We start from the raw sequence: 19,755 nt of genomic DNA, 5'->3' as shown, positions 1-19,755 counted from the left end.
CTCATTATAGAGTACAATGCCCCATTTGGAATGTACCTCACAAGACATCTGTAGCAGCTGGAAAGGCCACAGAAGTACCTCACGAAGAGGATTACTGGCCTCAAACAAATGCCCTACACTGACTGCCTCATAAAACTCCAGTTTTACTCCATAGCATATCGCCTACTCCGAGGTGATCTCTGCCTAACATATAAAGCTATGTCAAACACAGAGCTGTTGGACATGCTACACCTAAAGAAATCCCAATCCCTCTGAGCTACATGCTCTAGGGACCTAAACCTTGTCACCACAATAAACAGGACATGTTGGAGGTATAGATTCCTGTCCCAGAAACTTCCTATACTCTGGAACAAGCTACCCATCTATGTAAAGCAAAGTTCCTCATTAGCACTCTTCAAGAAAAATCTTGATGAGTGGATGGGAAATAGGAAATACACCCCAGTGATCACTTCTGTGGCTCTGCTTGACAGGGGCACAATAAATTAACTTTCTTTGGTGGCATAAGCCAGGGAACCTTGTTGGCTAGGCTTACTTAAGCCCTTGGGCCGATAGCCTAGTACCTACCTATGAACCTACGAATAGGTGACTACCATCTTTTGACTACATTCACTTTTTCCACTTACAGTAAAAGTTTACTCAGCCAAGCAACTGGAGAGCCACAGTGATTTCCAGGGGAGATCACATGGCTAATTAACATAGCCACTTATCTGAACTGCTGTATTAGTATGCATCTTTGCCCACAAGACCACCTGCCATACTGCAGCCCTCCACAAGGGGAACGCTCAGTGGTGGAGTAGTGTCTGAATCAAAAAAGCATAGCACAATTCTAAAACCTTCCAAAGAAAGACTTACACATTGGGCAAAGCCTGGCTAAATTCTAGGGACTGTCAGTAGCATATTCGGGATGGCTGTTTTTAAACCATACCTATGTGTTTCTAGCAGCTGCTTTATGAAATGGCTTAGTATCAAAACCTCTTTTGCTTTCTATACAAGACAACATGAAATCTAAAAATGGTAAAATTTTGTCAGAGACATTAACTTTAAACTATATAAACATAGGGAAATCCATACTTGAAGATAAGACAAAAGCACTCGGCTACTGTGACATTCCACAAAGTAAAAAAAATGAACAGCTTTGTCTTTTCCCAATTAGCTCGAACCAGGTTTGTCAATAACAGGACCTTAACAGTTCCCATTCCAACTCTACTTACTTGCTGGAAAGGCTTCTTTTAAAATGTAAATAAATTATTATGCAAATAATGGTAGTGTTTGAAAAAAGATTTAATCGATAATTGGTTTAGATAAAAATGTTTGTCTTAAGACTTTCAGGAGGAATGCTTGATTATCCCTTGATTTACCTGAAACCTTATACCACTGAGCAAAAATTCTGATTTATTTATTTGTAGTACATGTTTTGAAGATGGATCTTTTACTGTGGGGGGGGGGGGGGGCTGAACAACTTCGTTGAACAATAAAATGATTCAGGAGTGACTTTCACTTGTGAAGTCCTCAGTTGACCTTTGCGGTCGGCAGTTGGCTGCATCCAAGTAAAAGTACACAGTTAATACACTCACTCCTTCTTCTGCAGTGGGATGCTGGATGAGTAGGTTAAGAAGGCCAAAACATTTGACATACATTACTGAGTAAAAGACTAGGACATGACGAGTGAAAATTATGTTTTTGAATGCTGTCATCTTCAATGAAATTGAAGTGAACGCCATTTGGAAACTAGTTCTTCCAGAATTATTTGGAATGTTAGCACACCCTAATGATATTTCTACAGTAGTTATGGCTTTGAAGTAAGCAATTTAGTTGTACTATGCATTTCATACATTATTTCCTTATTCTGAACTTGCAACATATTTTAACATTTAGCATGCATTTTATTTAGTAGATGCATATTAAATACAAAAATATTGATTTAGCAAATGTAGAGATGCCACTGGAAAGTCAACAAAAGTGAGCAAAACACCTGTATGGCTTAGGCCTGAAAACATTACAAATTCCTTTGCCACCTTTCATAAAGAAACCTCTGCCATTTCAATAAATGCAATTCACCAGTACATGAACAGAAAGAGAAAGCATTTTGGCTTACTAAAATTCACTTAAGAAAATTAGATTTCATCAGACTTGAACTAATATGAATCTGTGAATGCTGGTGCTTAATTATCTCATGAACATACCTGCTCAATGGCTCATGTTACTTTACAAGGCTATTTTGACAGATGTGAGCTATTTTTCTTTAAAATTTGTTTTTGATAATTATTTATGGCAGTAAGTCATTCTGCAAGGCAATTTTCATCATATTGCAACAGATATTAAAATGAACGAAACACAAAATACATTTAAAGTGGAATCACATTGGGGAGATAATCTAGAAAACCTTAATTTATCATTTACAAACAACACAGTTATGAATTGTCCAGTAGTAGCCTAACTAAGGAAATCTAGTCCAGAGAGGTGGTTACTGGTTAGAAAATGCAACAACTGTAATTGGTTGCTTAAATACATGGAGAAAAAAAAACTAATTCTAAATTTAAATAAACAATAGAATTTTACTAATATGTAAAGGATAGTAGATGCTAATAGTAGAAAAAAAGAACTCCATATTTAAAAAAAATGATTGCAGAGCTATGCACCATGCATTCCGCTATAATAATGCTTCTTATGCTCCTCTGTAAAGTTGTATTATTTCTATTAGATTGTTATACTCATATTAATGTCATTGAATTATATTTACTACGTATGTTATTTTGCTTGTAGTACATTAATAAGATATTATAATGTCTTTTATGTCATACATGAAAGACTATGTATGCTATATCAATATCTGTTTTATATATATATATATATATATATATATATATATATATATATATATGGGTTCACTATAGAATCCCAAAATACGGAAACCTTGAATTTCAGTATTTTGTAATTCTATAGCCGAAACCCCATAACCGCAAAACTTAAAATCGCGAATCTACAGTACAAATACACCACACACATACATATACACACAATCTCCCCCCACAATCAAACAAACAATCCCAAACTACAAACAAGCAGGGGGGCAAGCCCCCATTCACCCCTACACCCCCCAACTTATATATACTAACTCCGAGATCGCACAATCACACACACAAAGGTAACTCACACACACACACATTTCACAGCCCCTTGCACACATACATCACAGCCAAAACACACACTAACATACACTAAAGCCCCTAACCAACACACTCATATGTACTTACCTACACTTACACCTATGCATTCACACACTGCAACACCCCCCCCCCCTACTTATATATAATAACTCTGGAATCGCACAATCACACACGCAAAGGTAACTCACACACACACACATTTCATAGCCCCATCACAGCCAAAACACACACTAACATACACCTATGCATTCACATACTGCAACACCAGAAGCTCCGAACTTCGGTAATTTGAATTTCATGCTTCTGGTGTTTTGGAATTTCAAGGCTTCGGTATTATAATTTCGAAATACTTAAAGTCGAGATTTCAGTATTTCAAAATTATAAAGGGAACCCATAAATATATATATATATATATATATATATATATATATATATATATATATGTATATATTTTTTTTTCCCTTAAATTTTCTCTGTCATTAAATATATGTGCACTCTGTTGTAATTGCACCATGGTGTCTATACTATAGATATACTGAAAGGGGTAAATCTTCCATATCATAGGTTCATAGATAGTACTAGGCTAACTGCCCTTGTGGGCCATTTTAAGCCTAGCCAATTGCCTCATGTAAGAATCAAACCCTGCACCTTGTGTCTGTAAGGTAAACAACTTAACCATTATTCCAACCTCCCACCCCATCTGTCTGTTTTTGAATAACTAACTAACTAACTAACTAACTAACTAACTAACTAACTAACTAACTAACTAACTAACTAACTAACTAACATAGCTTTTGATTGCTTTTGGTTTTCCTTCATACTACTCTCTTTCATATCATTAGCACATAGGTTCATAGGTAGGTACTAGGCTATTGGCCCTAAGGCCTATATAAGCCTAGCCAAACGGTACCCCGGCTTTTGCCAATCAAGAAAATTATACAATTATACAAATTATACAAATTACATAAATGTATTTTGCTCAGTATTTAAAATTTATTTGAAAGTCTTTGGCCTACCAATAAATGCTGTTTGTGGTGACACATTAATAAAACACTGTTAGGCACTGTAACATATTTTCCAGAATCTTTGCAACAATGTTACAGCTTGACAACTGAGATGAGTTACATCCTTTTTTACTTTCAATGTCCCTGATGCATGTTGATTACCAGCCCCCTTCCAGTCAATTAGTCCATTTATTCCCTTTCACTAGTGCAAGGGTTAGACATGCATTGAATGGGAGTGCCTTCATTGAAGGCTGGGCATTGGGCTGGCAACTCAACACCATAAAAACTAACTGCCAATCATTAGCAGACCAGAGTTCCGCTGTGGTGACCCCTAACTGGGAAAAGACGAAAGACAAACAACAACTAGTGCAAGGGTTAATCAAGATGGGCCATCATTCAGTTAGCTACCAGGGTGATTTGAGTTTTTTCTTTTTGCCATTTTTATGATCTTATCACCTACACACACTCAACACAGCACTGAGGGAGATACAATGGGCCAATAATGGAGGTCATCCCCTCATTTTTGCAAATTACATTTTCTCCAAGCCCTGCCCTCTCTTCTTGAAGCGTGAGCACCAGTTTATCCAGTTTCCACCAAGGAAATAACATCCTCTATTGTGACCCCATGTCTGCGCAACCCTTCCCCCTACTGAGAGTTGATTGAGTCATGCAGCTTCATTATTTCCCTGCCCACCTGCCCAGGTCTTCAAGCACTGGAGTTTCTAATCAACCCTTGCTCACTAGGTCTATGACACGGCATTAAAAAGGCCTTTCATCGAATGGCTTTATAATCAAAAATTGTATAATAGAAGTCACTTTTGTGAGATCGCAGTACAGTGAAGATTGGAAAATTTGCCCTTTCCTCACTGTAGTGTGATCTTGCAAATTGGTATATATATTTAGTGGGGGGGGGTGCAGCCCCCCACAAAATCGACTTCTATTAACACAATTTTTGATTATTAAGCTGTTCGATGAAAGGCTTTTTGATGCCATGTCATAGACCTTGGTCACCTGGGTCACACTCATGGTTCCAACTCTCTGTGCCACAGAACCAGAGATGTTACAATTGTTTTCTGGACAGCAACTACCACTGACGTATTTATTTGACTTGCTTACATCAATGGCAGAATAATCTTATTTAGTAAAATGCTAGAAATGCAATCCTAGGTCTAAACTGAATTTCTTATTTATTAAGGATGAACATTGTGCCATTAAGGATGAACGTTGTGCCATTAAGGATGAATGTTGTGCCGTCTTTCACTCTTTTTACTTTCTTCATTGATTGACTTTGTTCTTTGAAAATAAATTGTAGCTGAGCTCCAACAGTCTGAACATAGTTATTGTAATGATATAGCCGTGAAGCAGAGGAGATCTAAATGTAACGATGCAATACTTTCATTTCTAGGTTTCGCATCAGGGCATACCGGTTTGTTAGAGCAATAGTATATGCTGTAAATGAAATCAACCAGAGCTTTCAAATTCTGCCAAACATCACACTTGGATTCAACATTTATGACAGCTGTTTTCTGGAAATTAGAGCAGCAGACAGCACTCTGCAATTGTTGTCAGGGAGAAAGCAGCCAGTTCCTAACTACATCTGTCAGTCAAAACCTGTCCTACCTGCAATCGTTGGAGATGAAGCTGCTGAAGCAACAATACAAATGGCAAGATTGTTAGGCATATATCACTTTCCACAGGTAAAATTCAGGTGTACTCATGGAAAACTCTGCAGTCTGCATACAGTTTGCATTTTTTTAGTGTTCTTCCTTTTATATCAATACCATTTCAGCTTGTGGATATATTTCTGAAATATGCATCACATTATTAATGTATGACATTTAGTTTTCATCCACATTCTTTTGGTTAGCAAAGTACACATGTAGTCGATATATATTTGCAGCAATGTTCTCAATCTTTCATGATTGCTGTATGTGGAACAACGTCTCTGCTGACTGTAATGCTTCAAATGATAGATGCTTCTAATAGGTTTATAGGTTCATAGTTGTATATTAGGATAACAACCACTAGAGCTCTTATAAGCCTAGCCATGCAACTTAAATGTGGCCCACAAACTTGATTTATATACTGGGTGATTTACTGACTGCCTGTGTCTATCAGAGACACAGGCACAATACCTGTGGTGAATTTCTGATCGAACATCCATTGGTCTAAGTTGCACTGAAATAGAGATAGGGAGGAATTCTTTTTCACATGGATAGGGGCTTCTCTTCCAAAGAATGGGAATTCTCTGAGAAGCATACCTGTCTTTCCAAAATCTTCTATTTATAATCAAACCTACTCCTTAATCCCAATAAAACAAAACTGATGCTCTTCACCCCAAAATCTTGTCTCCATAAAAAAAAAAATCTTTCTTGGTTACATCAGCAAATAATATTAAATTGAGGTAGCACCACCGACTAAATTACTGGGTATTATTATAGCAGACAGTCTTAAATTCAATCAACATATTATTTAAACAATTAAAAAGACCCACGAGAAACGTGGCTCACTTTATAGGGCAAAACAGTAACTTACAAGCCCAACAAGGAAAAGCCTGATGCTATTTGCTTCCAACCTTCTTATATGCCTCACCTATCCTTACAAACTAAGCTATAGACTAAAATCCAAACTAGCCTCCTGTTACAGCAAAGTAGTTAAATTTGCTACCAGCACTGCACACCAAGCTTATCACTACCAAGCCTTAAAGCAGTTAAACTGGCTAGAGCTTAACATCTACACAACATACTCTCAGCTAGTGATGACATGCAAACCGATTTATTTTCGTGAACAATGTCCTGCATTAAAAACATATATTATTGCCCTACACCCTCAGAAGGGACCTCCGTTCTGGTGATAAATTTCTACTAATCGCTACTAAGGCAAATAATTCATCAGAAGACTCACTATACCCTTTTACATTTCCAAGCTCTGGAGCACCATCCCTACACAAGTAAATTAATTAACAGACTTCCAAGCTGTAAAATCCAGCTCAAACAATACCTTCCCCAATCTTGGTCATGCTCATGTTCATCACCAGGTTGAGATGACCTCTAGTGAAATCACACACTTCTTTTTGTATATCACAGATTTTTGTCCTCCTCTAGTTGAATCATTACACCCCTACAATTTTCCCTCCTGCATTTGAATTTATACATCCCTTTCACCCCCTCCTTAGCAACACTTGTCATCTTGTCCCCACCCACCAGTCTGCCCCTCTCATGAATCTCCTGTATACCTGGTATAAACCTTCTAGATACACCAGTTTGGAACAGACAGCCTAAATAGAAACAGTCCTTTACCATGCTCTCTGTCTTTCGCTATCACCGCTATTCTCCTGTATAAAACTAATATCTTTCATCTCCTCCTACATTATTCTACGACTCACTTCAATATTTCTCTCAAACTCTTTACAAACCTATGCAACACTAAACTCTGCCTTCCTACAAAGTATTATAACTAACTTCATTACATATCTTAAACTCCTTGCAAACTTTTCTTTACCAAAATAAAAAAAAAAACACAACTTCTTTACAATAATGTTTCCCTTCTACAGTTACAATCCCTTTTCTTCTGCAAGATTTTTCAGCTGGAACAACAGTATAGACTTATACTTGTTGATGTAAGTATTTTACTGTATATACCTGTCCTGTAATTATTTTTGATGTTTCATGAGAAATGTACCTATTACTTTTCTGAGAACTGTTTGAAATTCACATGTTAATATAAATGTACTGTGGTGGTGCTTTTCTCCCCAGGCCTCTGCTGCAAATGGGCTCTGCCCAGTTAGACTTTCCCGGTCATCAAAGACACATGAATTAATAAATAAATATGTCACAAGCAAAATTTAGGTCTCTTCATCAAGTAGTTCTGATACTGCTGGCTTTGCAGATGTGTAAAAGATTCATCAAAACAGGGTCCAGGGATGCCTTGCATCATATGCTAGGCAAAAATCACCTCTCAGAAGACTATGATGCAGAATAAAGAGACAAGACTTTGAGGCAATCAGAGTAAAAAACATTGTGTTTACTCTCTGTATTCTGTTTGTAAAGAATCTTTGTGATTGTTCCAGTTGTTGCTTGTGTCTGGTCAGGTACATACTGAAGGGGCGTTATACTCTGATGAGTCTGACAAGGGCCAGGTAGAGTGGTATGATGACCTCTTCAGACCTAGATGTCATTCCCGTGCTTATAAGTTCATCAAAATACAAGTATTTTCTTACTACGTTGGAGACATACTGGTTGAATGTTAGGTGACTACCTACATGAGTTCCAAGATCCCTGACTAGTGAATCAACTTTCAGGGGTGTTTTACTGATGATGTAGTTACCCAGGGTGTCCAACTTCCCCAAAAGCTACTATAATGCATTTATTGGCACCGGTTTTAAAGTCATGGCTTTGGCACCAATGGCTTGTCTCTGTTAAACCTTCCTGAAGGGTGCTCTCATCTTGAGGGGATTCAATGACTGCTCCCAGTTTGCAATCATCTGTGAACTTAGTTAGCCAGATGCCTTTGATGTAGGCTTTGACATCCAAGAAGTAGATGACAAATAGGAGTGGGCCTAGGACAGAGCCCTATGGGACTCCACTGGTTACTGGCCTGTTTGTGGAAGTGACCTCATTGATTCTAACCTCCTGGGTGCTACAAGTGAGCCAGCTAGCTATCCAGCATGTTATTAAGGGGTTTATACTTAGTTCTATAAGTTTGTTGACAATGCCCAAGTAGGGTGTTGTATCAAATGCTTTAGCCAGACCTAGGTAGGCAGTATGCACAGTTTCCCTCATCTGTTGCTTTAGTGACCTTTTTGAAGAAGTCCACCAAATTCAGTAAGCATGACATTCATTTCATAAAGCCAGAATGGGATGGCTCCAGTGTCTGGAGGTGCTTTATGTCCTTGTTGATAATTTCCATGATAATTCTTTCCATGGCTTTGCAAATAAGAATATGCAGACTAATGGGCCTGTAATTTCCAGGATCTGTTGAAGGTACTCCCTTATGAAGGGGGATGACCATTGAAATCTTTTAGTCACATGGTATAAAGCCTGTTTGAAGACTATAGTTAAATAATGGCTCCAGGGGTCCTAATAAATAGTATTTTAGACTGTTCAGGGGACATCTTGGTATGTTATTGGGGATCATTACATCCATGCTCTTAGCTTTAGTAAGTGCACTTAGTACATGCTCCGTAGTTATATTTGGAGCGGTTATGTTTGCATTTTTTGAGGATGGTTGGGGTGGGGGGAGGGTAAATATGGAACTGAATTTAACTAACAGGTTTGCTATATCACCAGGTTCTGTGAATGTGGCACCATTAACCACCAGTTCAACACATTGCTGTGTGCTAAATTTGAGGTATCTGACATAGCTGTAGAAGGCTGTATGCTATCTTAATCTCAAAGTTGGCTTTGCTTGGTCTAATTAGCAGTCTTAGTTGCCTTTTATTTGATGAGAGAGTATTTATCTTTATGGGAATTACCCTTCCTGATTTTGCCATATTTTTTCCTTTTGTTGTATAAAACTGTTCAGGATGCCACCAGGGAGGTTTGTTTCTGGGGCTAGTCATGGGCTTACGTCTGGTAGGTACAGCAGTCTCAGTGCAGCCAGTGACATGGTTGTACAGAGTTTCTGAAAGCAATTCAACATTGGCTTCTGTGTTCTTGGGGTTTGGAGGGTCATTGAATTTTGACAAACCATTACTTAATAAAAGGTAATTTGCCTTGGAATAGTTCCTAACTGTTACTGCTATTAATGGCATTATAGAGTTGACTTTGATTTTGAAGGAGACAGCTTTATGGTTGAACCTTAGCAGAGAGGACAAAACATCGGGGGAGTGCAGCATACGCCAATATTTGTGAGCACAAGGTTCAGTATGTTAGAGCCTCTAGTGGGCATATTCATTATTTGGTCAAGGGTGTTTGTATCTATGAATTCTATGAATCCCTGTGCCTGTAGATTTGAGGCTCTGTAGGATTCCCGGTTTAGAGAGGAGCAATAAAATTCTCCCATTAGTAGGGTGTTAGGGTGGATGGTAAGTGTCTCCAGTAGATCCAAGTATGCATTGTGAGCTTCTTGGGTCATGCAGGGTGAACTATAGCTGGCTAGGATATGGTACAAGATTTTTGTCTATGGTGATCTGCATGTGGTGGAACTCCAGTGCATCATTCTGTTTGACCACCACAGAGGAATGCTTGTTACTGATCTATATTCAGATACCTCCACCTTTATCCTTTGTCTGTGCAGCTACTGGTCTAAAGTGTGGAAGGCACTGAAACCTTGCACTGCCGGAGTACTGTCTGTCACTTTAAACCATGTCACTGTAACTGCACAGATATCTATATTCTTAAGTGTTAGAAGGGCTTAGAGGGAGTATATTTTTTAATTAGGCTCCTGGCATTGAGAAATAACACCTTGAGGTTTAGTTGAGTTGATGTTGCCATGTCGGTAGGTTTGTCAATTTGGCATTGCCTAAAAATACACTATGGGGGTGGATAACATTTTAGCAGATATTTGAAAGCCTAGAGGGGAAAGGTGCAGACCATCTTTGATAAAGTGAAGTGGTCTGTTAACCATGTTCTTCCAAGCTGACAAATACTGGATCCCCTTAGAATGACACCAGAAAGACAGCCAGTTGTTGAAATCAATCATCTTTAGCTCATATTGTGGAATCATTCTCAGTGATGTTAGCATGCTGCTCAATACTAGGTTCATACCAGCCTGAGAAACATAATCCGAATGATATCGCTCTTCATATAGTCCAGGGAGGTACATCTCAGGCCATTTATACCTACACAGACTATGATGGAATCATACTGGTATCTGTTGTGTAATGACTTGAGTGTGTGAGTGATTTGGGGGGTCCAGATAAGCAGCTAAGAGTTATCTTTTCCTTGTTCAGTCTGGTTAGAGGGGCATCAGTATGTCTTACAATGGAGTCCCTTGTGATTACAGGGTTTCCTTGCCTTAGGGGCTTAGTGTATGGGGTTCCACTGAGAGTGACAGTATGTGTGGTGTTAGGTGATTTTTCTCAGTGTTTTTGGACTTGCTGAGGTATACCTTTAATGACGGATGGTTTAGGCAATTTTGTTTTTTTATGAAAATTGCTTTTAAGTGCCTCAGCATATGTCTATTTGTGTGTGTTGTGTGCTATGTGAGGAGGGTGCATGATTTCAGCATCCTGATGTGCGTTTCTATGCAAGAGTTTAGTCTGTAGTGTCATTGTGCAAGTACATTCCTTGCATAATGTGTCTGCTTCTTTAAGGATTAAGTGTTTGACAGTAAACATGAGACAATGGTTACATTGTCTAAAAATGTCCATATCCACCAAGCTGGCTACAGAAAACTTAGGAAATTGCATATCCATACTGTTCAGTCCTCTGATGCGCTACAAGGTGGTGGTCTATTGGTGTTAGAAGGCTACTAAGGGTACTTTGTTGGTGCAGTCTAATAATGGTACTTTATTTGGGCAGATTATGATAAACACTACTAACTTCTACTAACTTTAATGTTTACATAATACTGAATTCTACTAAAGTAGGTATTGCAACTCAACACCCAACTAGTTGCTCTTAGCTTGTCAGCACACAAGGTATTGGCTGTATATTGCTGATTTACAGTTTATGGTTTATGGACCTTTCTACATGGACAATTTGTTTTCTATGTGCTTGCTGTTGTAAAGGGCACTGCTAATCCATGCAAATGTGCAAAATTTATGGTACCACAGAAAAACAGAAAACTAACTCTGGGCAATAAAGTGACTAAATCACAAGTCTTTTTATACATTTCCCAACTCAGATAGACTAGGCAAACACCTCTTGCCAGAGGATGAATAAACCCAGTCCTCCTAATGTAAAAATATAGTAGAAGAGACCCACAAGCTAATTCTTTATTTTTCATTAAGTACTGCTTGATTTCTTTCTAACTTCAGAATATCTGCCTATGTACCTCATCCTTAAATTTTCAGGGTCTACGTATTAGTTTCCCCTCAAGTGTTTGGCAGTGATCTGTACAGACTCAGACACCTTGAGTGACATTTTTCCTGTAAAAGGAATATATAAGGAAACAGCTTCAGTACTTAGTAATAATGACCATCCATCCTAGCATGTCCAAAGGTTAGTTCCCTGTGCTTTCTCCTATTGACCTGGTGAACTTGGGCATATTGAGGCAGTGTAGCAACTACCTCATGTGCACAGACAACCCTTTCATCTTACATCCCAACACTCAAACTTGTGAGAGATGCACTTATATATTCAAATTGGAAACCATGCACTCTCAAGCCAAGACCGGAATAGCTGGTCAAGAGGAGAAGGTCAACACCTGCACCATACCACATGGAAAACATAGGCTCCAGAGCACCCACCATCACAGCACTCACATAAAAACACAAACCACACCCCCCCTTTGCAGAGGCTCTGAATAGAAATGTACCCAAACAGCAGACACCTCCAAGGCACAAATGAACTCGACCACCACAAAACAGCACAAACCTCAAGACAGAGCTCACCTACACAGTGTGCCCCTCAACCTAAGCCCCTAAGGCAAAACAGCTTGCCCAATGCACTAATCATAGGTGACTCGATAGTGAGGCACACTGATGTCACACTCACTAGGTTGAATAAGGAGAAGGTAACAGTCAGCTGTCTATCAGGTACTAGAATTCGACACATAACACATGCACTCAGGTCACTCCACAACAAGTACAAGTATGACTCTGTCAATGTCCATGTGGGTGTGAATGACCTGAGACACACCTCCCTGGACTACGTGAATGACCTGAGACACACCTCCCTGGACTACATGAAAAGAGACATGGAGGTGCTCTCAGATTATATGGCCCAGGAAAGTATGACCCTAGCCTTGAGCAACATCCTGCCATTGCCCAGAATGATACTGCAGTACAAGTAGAAAATTATTGACTTCAACAACTGGCTAAGTTTCTCTTGTCATTCTAAGGGGATCCAGTATCTGTCTGCTTGGGATGACATGATTGACAGACTTCAATGTTTTGCCAGAGATGGCCTGCATCTGTCACCCATGGGATTCCGGATACTGGCTAAGGCTCTTGCCACCCCATAGTGCCTTTTTTAGGTGATGTTCCAAAGACAAAATTATCACTGTAACAGCTATAAATAAATGCAGTTTGAAGGTCATGCTGCTCAACGCTAGAAGTCTAAATCTCAAGATGCGCTTGCACGAAGCACTCCTCAAAATGGAGAACATCAACATTTGTGCTATAACAGAGACCTGGTTTAAAGCAGCAGAAAACACCCCTGCACTACCAAGCTATAACTCATTCCACACTTTTCAGCCCCAGAACATGGACCGAAACTCCAAAGGTGGTGGTGTCTCAATATTCATAAAGGATATACACACCTCCAGACTAGTAGCCCAGCATAATGCATCTGAGATACTTCATGTACAACTAACATTGGATAAGATGGAGATTTAGGTCGTAGCCTGCTATAGGTTCCCAACCATGTCCCAAGACTCTCACTCCATGTTCCTAAGCACCATGGAAACTATTAGGGTCCACTGAACACTGTCATACTAGGTGACTTCAACTACCTCTCCATCAACTGGGAAAACTACTCATGCATCAATACACTGGCCCAACGGTTCCTGGAATTCATCAGTTCCAATGCCCTGGACCAACACATTCTTACCCCCCACTAGAGGAAGCAATATCCTTGACCTGGTTATTACAAACATGGGCAACTGTTGCTCTACACCAGTAGTCAATTCCTCCCTGGTTAGATCCGACCACAAATTAATCACCATGGAAATCCACATCTCACCCACACCCACACAAAGTTAATCACCATGAAAAACTTCTCCAAAGCTGACTTTGGGCTCCTAAAACAGAGGTGGCTAACTTCACAGCATCAATGTCAATGGAAAATAGATACATGAATGGCGAATCAAACACCAATGCACTGTACAAACACGTACATAAATGCATGGAACTACCCATACCCAAAAGAACCAAGATACTCTCCTCCAAAAAAAGGAAGCCAATCTGGTGAGCCCCTGCCATTAATAAACTCTACAACAGAAGGAAGAAAGTGTTGCAGAAAAAGGTGAAGGCCCAAGACTGGAAAAACTCCCATATTAGCCTCAAGAAAAAGTTGTGATCCCTCATTAAAACCACTAAAGCCAGTTATATAGGCAGAACTGTGGCAGACACACAAAACAACCCCAAAGCCTTTTATAGTTATATCAAGACTCTCCATGGCAATACCCATGTTTGCTCCAAGTTACTGCACAATGGTACCTCCTATGCTGAGCCAACAGATATTGCCAACATACTGGCCGACAGATTCAGTGCCTTTACCCCTCTCTCCCCCCTAAAGAACAATCACAATACCAGAGGAATGCCAGACACCCAGCATTACTGCAGGACAGGTTAAAGCTGCATTGTCCAAGGCCAAGGATACAGCTTCCAAGGAACCTGACAATATCCCTGGATGTGTTCTACATGAACTACAAAGTAAACTGGCACCACATCTGTGTGTCCTGTTCATTAACAGCCTCACTTCAGGCTTTGTCCCTACTTAATGGTGCACTGCTACAGTCATTCCTCTCCATAAAGGGGGAGCAACTATATACCCTGGGAATTATTGTCACATTAACCTGATGGGTCTGATATGTAAGGTTATGGAGCTCATCATATTGGACCTAATTAACAAGGATATAGGGAGTCACCAAACTCTAGATCCCACGCAATTTGGTTTTGTGAAAGGTAGATCATGCCTGTTCAACCTGATTGACTTCTTTGAGTCAGTCACCAGAGCTGTGGATGAGGGAAAGGCAGCTCATATAGCCTACTTCGATCTGGTGAAGGCTTTTGATACCATTCCCCACTTAGGAATTATTGATAAACTCAGGAAACTAGGGATCAACCCTTGTATCACTAGGTGGGTTGCAAACTGGCTCACAGATAGTACCCACAGTGTGAAAGTAGCGGAGTCCAAGTCAGACTGATGACCAGTCATGATTGGAGGCCCACAGGGTTTGGTCCTGGGTACTCTCCTGTTTGGTATCTACTTCTCAGAAGTCCAGGCCAACACAAGAGGGACTCTGGCTGGCCAAGTTCACAGACGGCTGCAAGCTGGGAGCCATTATTATCTCCCCAAGTGATGTATACATCCTACAGAAAGGCCTAACTGAGACCATGGACTGGTGTCAAAACCATGGCCTTAAGATTAATGCCAAAAATGCATCATCATCCCCTTTGGGAAAAACTCAGTTCCCACTAATTGCCACATCGATGGGAGCCCACTGAGCACTGAAGATGTTATAAGAGATCTGGAGACACAGGTTTACAGCAACCTCTCCTTCAACCACTACATTGCCACTGTGGTCAGAAAGTCCTTCTATGTGGCACATCTTATTACCAGGGTTTTGCATCCAGGAAGAAAGAGGTCATCATGGCTCTCTACTCTTCCCTCATTAGGCCAATCATTGAGTATAATGCCCCATTTGGCATGCACATTACTAGATACATGCAACAGCTGGAAAGGTCACAAAAGTACCTCACAAAGAGGATTCTAGCCCTTAAACACATGTCCTACATGGACAGACTCAAAAAAACTCCAGCTATTCTCTCATATAGTCTACTAAGAGGCGATCTCTGCTTGACTTACAAAGCCATGTCTGACTCAGCTCTGTTAGAAATGCTACATCTAAAGAAATCCCAATCCCTTCACACCACACACTCCAGAGACCTCAACCTCATTACCACGATCAACAGAACATGCTGGAGGGACAGGTTCATAGCCCAGAGACTGCCCATGCTCTGGAATAGACTTCCCATGCATGTCAAGCAGGCACCTCACTGGCCTTCTTCAAGAGAAATATGGATAAGTGGATGGGAAATAGAAAGTTCACCCCGGGGAGCACTCCAGTGGCTCTACTTGATAGAGGCACTGGGAACTAACATTGGATGGCATGATGCCATGGCACTTCTATGGGTTAGGCTTGTAAATGGTCCAGGGCCATTAGCCTAGTACACACCTATGACCTTATGAGCAAGTGTAACGCTACCACAAACCAATTAAACAGCTAGCTGTCAATCCCTTGTTGAAGGCAATTTCAAGACAGTGTTACAGTCATAATACTGAGAAGAGGAACAATTTTTTTGCAAGAAAATTCAATGAAATGTACACATAAAAGCAAGGAAAAGTATTCATCAGTAAAAATAACATAAGCAAATGTTATTTAGCAATCAGAGGTACTTAACTTTGCTTGGATGGTACTGGGTTCAAATAAAACACTTCTGGAATACAGGCTAGGACTCCAAGCTTTGCTGAGCTATAGAAAAATGAGCAGTAGCCAATATGTAATAAAGCAGGTTTACGCAAGAACAATACTGGCTTTTTGGGTGGGCATGCAGTATTATGGACATATAGAAAATGATGGATGGAAAAAGTAGATAAATAGCTTATAAAACAGATGATAGCAATGAAGAAGGGAAAGGAGGGACTTTGGAAATCAGATTGCCATACGGGAAGAAAGCTAGAGACACAGCCTTGTAATATCACCACAGCAAAATGTTGGGAGGGTTGGGAAAATGTTTCAAGGAACAAGCAGTCTAGCTAGAGAGGCATGTAATCAAACAATGACAATATTAGAGTTCCTTCAGACCTTTAGTTTAATGTATTAATGGGGGGTGGAGCATACACAGAATGAAACTTTAAGCAGGTAAATGATAAGCAGAATATAAAAACACTGAAGCATAAACTGGAGCAGAGTCAATTCTCTCACTATTAAACTTCTACTAGAATTCAATGCACTTGACTATGTAGAAATTTACCAATAGCACTGTTTATGGAAAAATGCAGTAATAAAAGACTAAAGCTCTAATCTGGCAGTAGTAGTACACAGTTCTGTCACAACTTTAAATTAAACTACAAGACTATAGCCCAGTAGGGATTACAAGATATATGGATTGCTTTTATTAGTAATTCTACTTGAGGAAATAGAAGTTCAGAATAATGCAGAAACAGAATATTCCCACAACTACTAACTGAGATACAAGACTAATGTCCCAGAACAATCTAAAAAATGCAAACTTCTAACTTGTTTAGCTAAAACATGGAACAGAGAAGAAAAGTACAAAGAAGTATCACCACTCAAGTCACTCCAAGTGCAACTTAAATATTTAAGCAGAATTGAAATAATTAAAATAATTTAATTCTATATCATTTTTGATGAAACACTAGTTACTCACAATTCTACACCTTCCCAAGTCTTGTATAAAAGACCCTGGGTGGGAGTAGGTCTGTGCTGAAAGTAACAGGCTAGCTTGTGATGCATCCAATTAAATAAAGCCAATACTGGAGCTCTTTGAGAAACTTTAGTTTAATATGTTAGTGGGGGATGGGGCAGGCACAGAATGCAATTTTAAACAGGTAAACAATAAGCAGAATGTAAAAGCACTGAAGCACAAACTGGAGCAGAGACAATTTTCTCACTGTTGAACTTCTACTATGGTTTAAGGTACTGGACTATGAAGAAATTTACTAGTAACACTATTGATGAAAAAGATGTGATAGTAAATGACTAAGGCTCATATCTGGGAGTAGTAGTAGTACATAGTTCTGTCACAACTATGAATTAAAATGCAAGACTATGGCACAGCAGGATTTAAAATGAAAATGGATAGCTTTTACAAGTAATTCTACTTGTGAAAATAAAAGTGCAGAATAATTCAGAAACACAGTCTTTTCACAACTACTAATTGAAATACATGGCTAAGTTCCCAAAATAAATTAAAAAATGAAAACAGGTAATGTTTTTGGCTAAAACATGAGACAGAGTAGGAAATTAAAAAGAAGTATCGACATGCAGGCCGCTCACTATAAGTGCAACTTAAATATTTAAGCAAAATTATAATAACTAAAATAATATAATTGTACTTTTTTTTGATGAAAATCTAGTTACTCACAGTTCTACACCTTTCCAACTCCTGTAAGAAATATCCCTGGTGGGATATCTCTGTGCTGGATATATCAGGGCAGCTAGAGAGGCATTTAATCAAATAAAAACAATATTGGAGCTCCTGGAGAAACTTTAGCTTAAGGTGTTTGTGGGAGATGGGGCAAACATAGAATGCAACTTTAAGCAGGTAAAAGATTATAAAAGCACTGAAGTACAAAATGGAACTGAGACAGTTCTCTCACCATTGAACTACTACAGTTTAAGACACCAGACCGTGTAGACATTAACTAGTAATACTGTTTATGGAAAAATGTAGTCATAAATGAAGCACAAATCTATCATTAGTAGTTGTACACATTTCTGCCAAAACTGTGAATTAAACTATAAAACTATGGTGCAGCAGGGTTTAAAATATAAATGCATAGCTTTTACAAGAAATTCTACCTGAGGAAATAGAAGTGCAGAGTAATGCAGAAACACAGTCTTCCTAAAACAGCTAATTGAAATACAAGACAAAGTCCCAGAATGAACTAAAAAAATGCAAACATATAATTTTTTTTTGGCTAAAATATGGAACATACAGAAGTACAGAGAAGTTTCACCACACATGCAACTTAAATATTTAAGCAGAATTAAAATAATTAAAATAGGTTCTGACCATTCCAACCTCCAAAAGTACAGATGGAAATGAATACCATACAGGAAGGATCTTCAGAAAGTTACAGAAAATTCAGAAGTTAAAAGTGAATTGAAAATCACCTGTTAAAATATTCATTATGCTTTTTTGCTTAAGTGGTGGGCTGGGTGGTGTTATTTTAATTGAAAAGAAAACAACATGCTAAGAGAGTCGGTCTATTCATCAACTATCATTTTTTTAACTGAGGCAGGTCACTTTGAATCAGAAAATTGCAAATGTTATCAAAAAGTGCTCTTGCGAAGGTGGTGGGCTGGGTGGTGTTATTTTAATTAAAAAGAAAACAACATACTAAAAGAGTTGGTCCATTCATCAACTATCATTTTTTTTAACTGAGGCAGGTCACTTTCAAATTAGTGAAAATGAGAAAATTGCAAATGTTATCAAAAAGTGCTCTTTCACTATGATATCCCCTATCAAAAAGAAAAAAAAAACATATCCAGGAATTCAGGAAGGGACCTCTTAAAGGCCATGCTCCCATTACTCATTATATTATTTTTCAGATACATGTTAGGTGTGATGAGGAAAGACTTCATTACTGGCTAATTTGCATGTTTTTGAATCACAGTTACTACCATAATGTGCAGATCATTAGGCATTATCATCTCACCACACAATTTACTCTCCCACACAAACACACAAATATACATAAGATCACACATACACACAAACACAAATACAGTCACCATATCTTTCTCAGAATTGTCTACCCTCCCCCACCTAGTGTTTACCTAAATCCCAATCTGCACACTAGTTCAAGTGCTGTTAAAACACAAGAGTTTAGAGCATTCCTTTGTTAGCTAGTGTTTCCTATCATTCACCAGTACCAGCAATAGTTTAAGTGCTATTACTGTAAAGTGTGGTATATCTGGCAACTAATGTTTCCCACCACTTCCCATAATAGTTTAGGTGCTATTACTATCAAGTGCAGTATATCTGGTCACTAATGTTCCCCCCA

The 19,755-nt window shown here is 39.0% G+C and overlaps 1 protein-coding gene across 1 annotated transcript in view; it reads left to right on the top strand.

The window, feature by feature from the left end:
- Window positions 1-5,195: 5,195 nt before the first annotated feature.
- LOC122791524 (extracellular calcium-sensing receptor-like) overlaps window positions 5,196-19,755 on the top strand; it is a 209,689-nt gene continuing 195,129 nt past the window's right edge. Inside the window, exons 1-2 of the mRNA XM_044059266.1 lie at window positions 5,196-5,266; window positions 5,577-5,868. Coding sequence (XP_043915201.1) covers window positions 5,196-5,266; window positions 5,577-5,868 — 363 coding nt within the window. The remainder of the gene's footprint in view (window positions 5,267-5,576; window positions 5,869-19,755) is intronic.

Source organism: Protopterus annectens, chromosome 17.part0 (genome assembly GCF_019279795.1).
Source record: "Protopterus annectens isolate FY-2018-M chromosome 17.part0, PAN1.0, whole genome shotgun sequence".
Classification (NCBI taxonomy): Eukaryota; Metazoa; Chordata; order Ceratodontiformes; family Protopteridae; genus Protopterus; species Protopterus annectens.
Note: the sequence above shows the minus strand (reverse complement) of the source record. Positions and strands in the feature narration are given on the sequence as shown.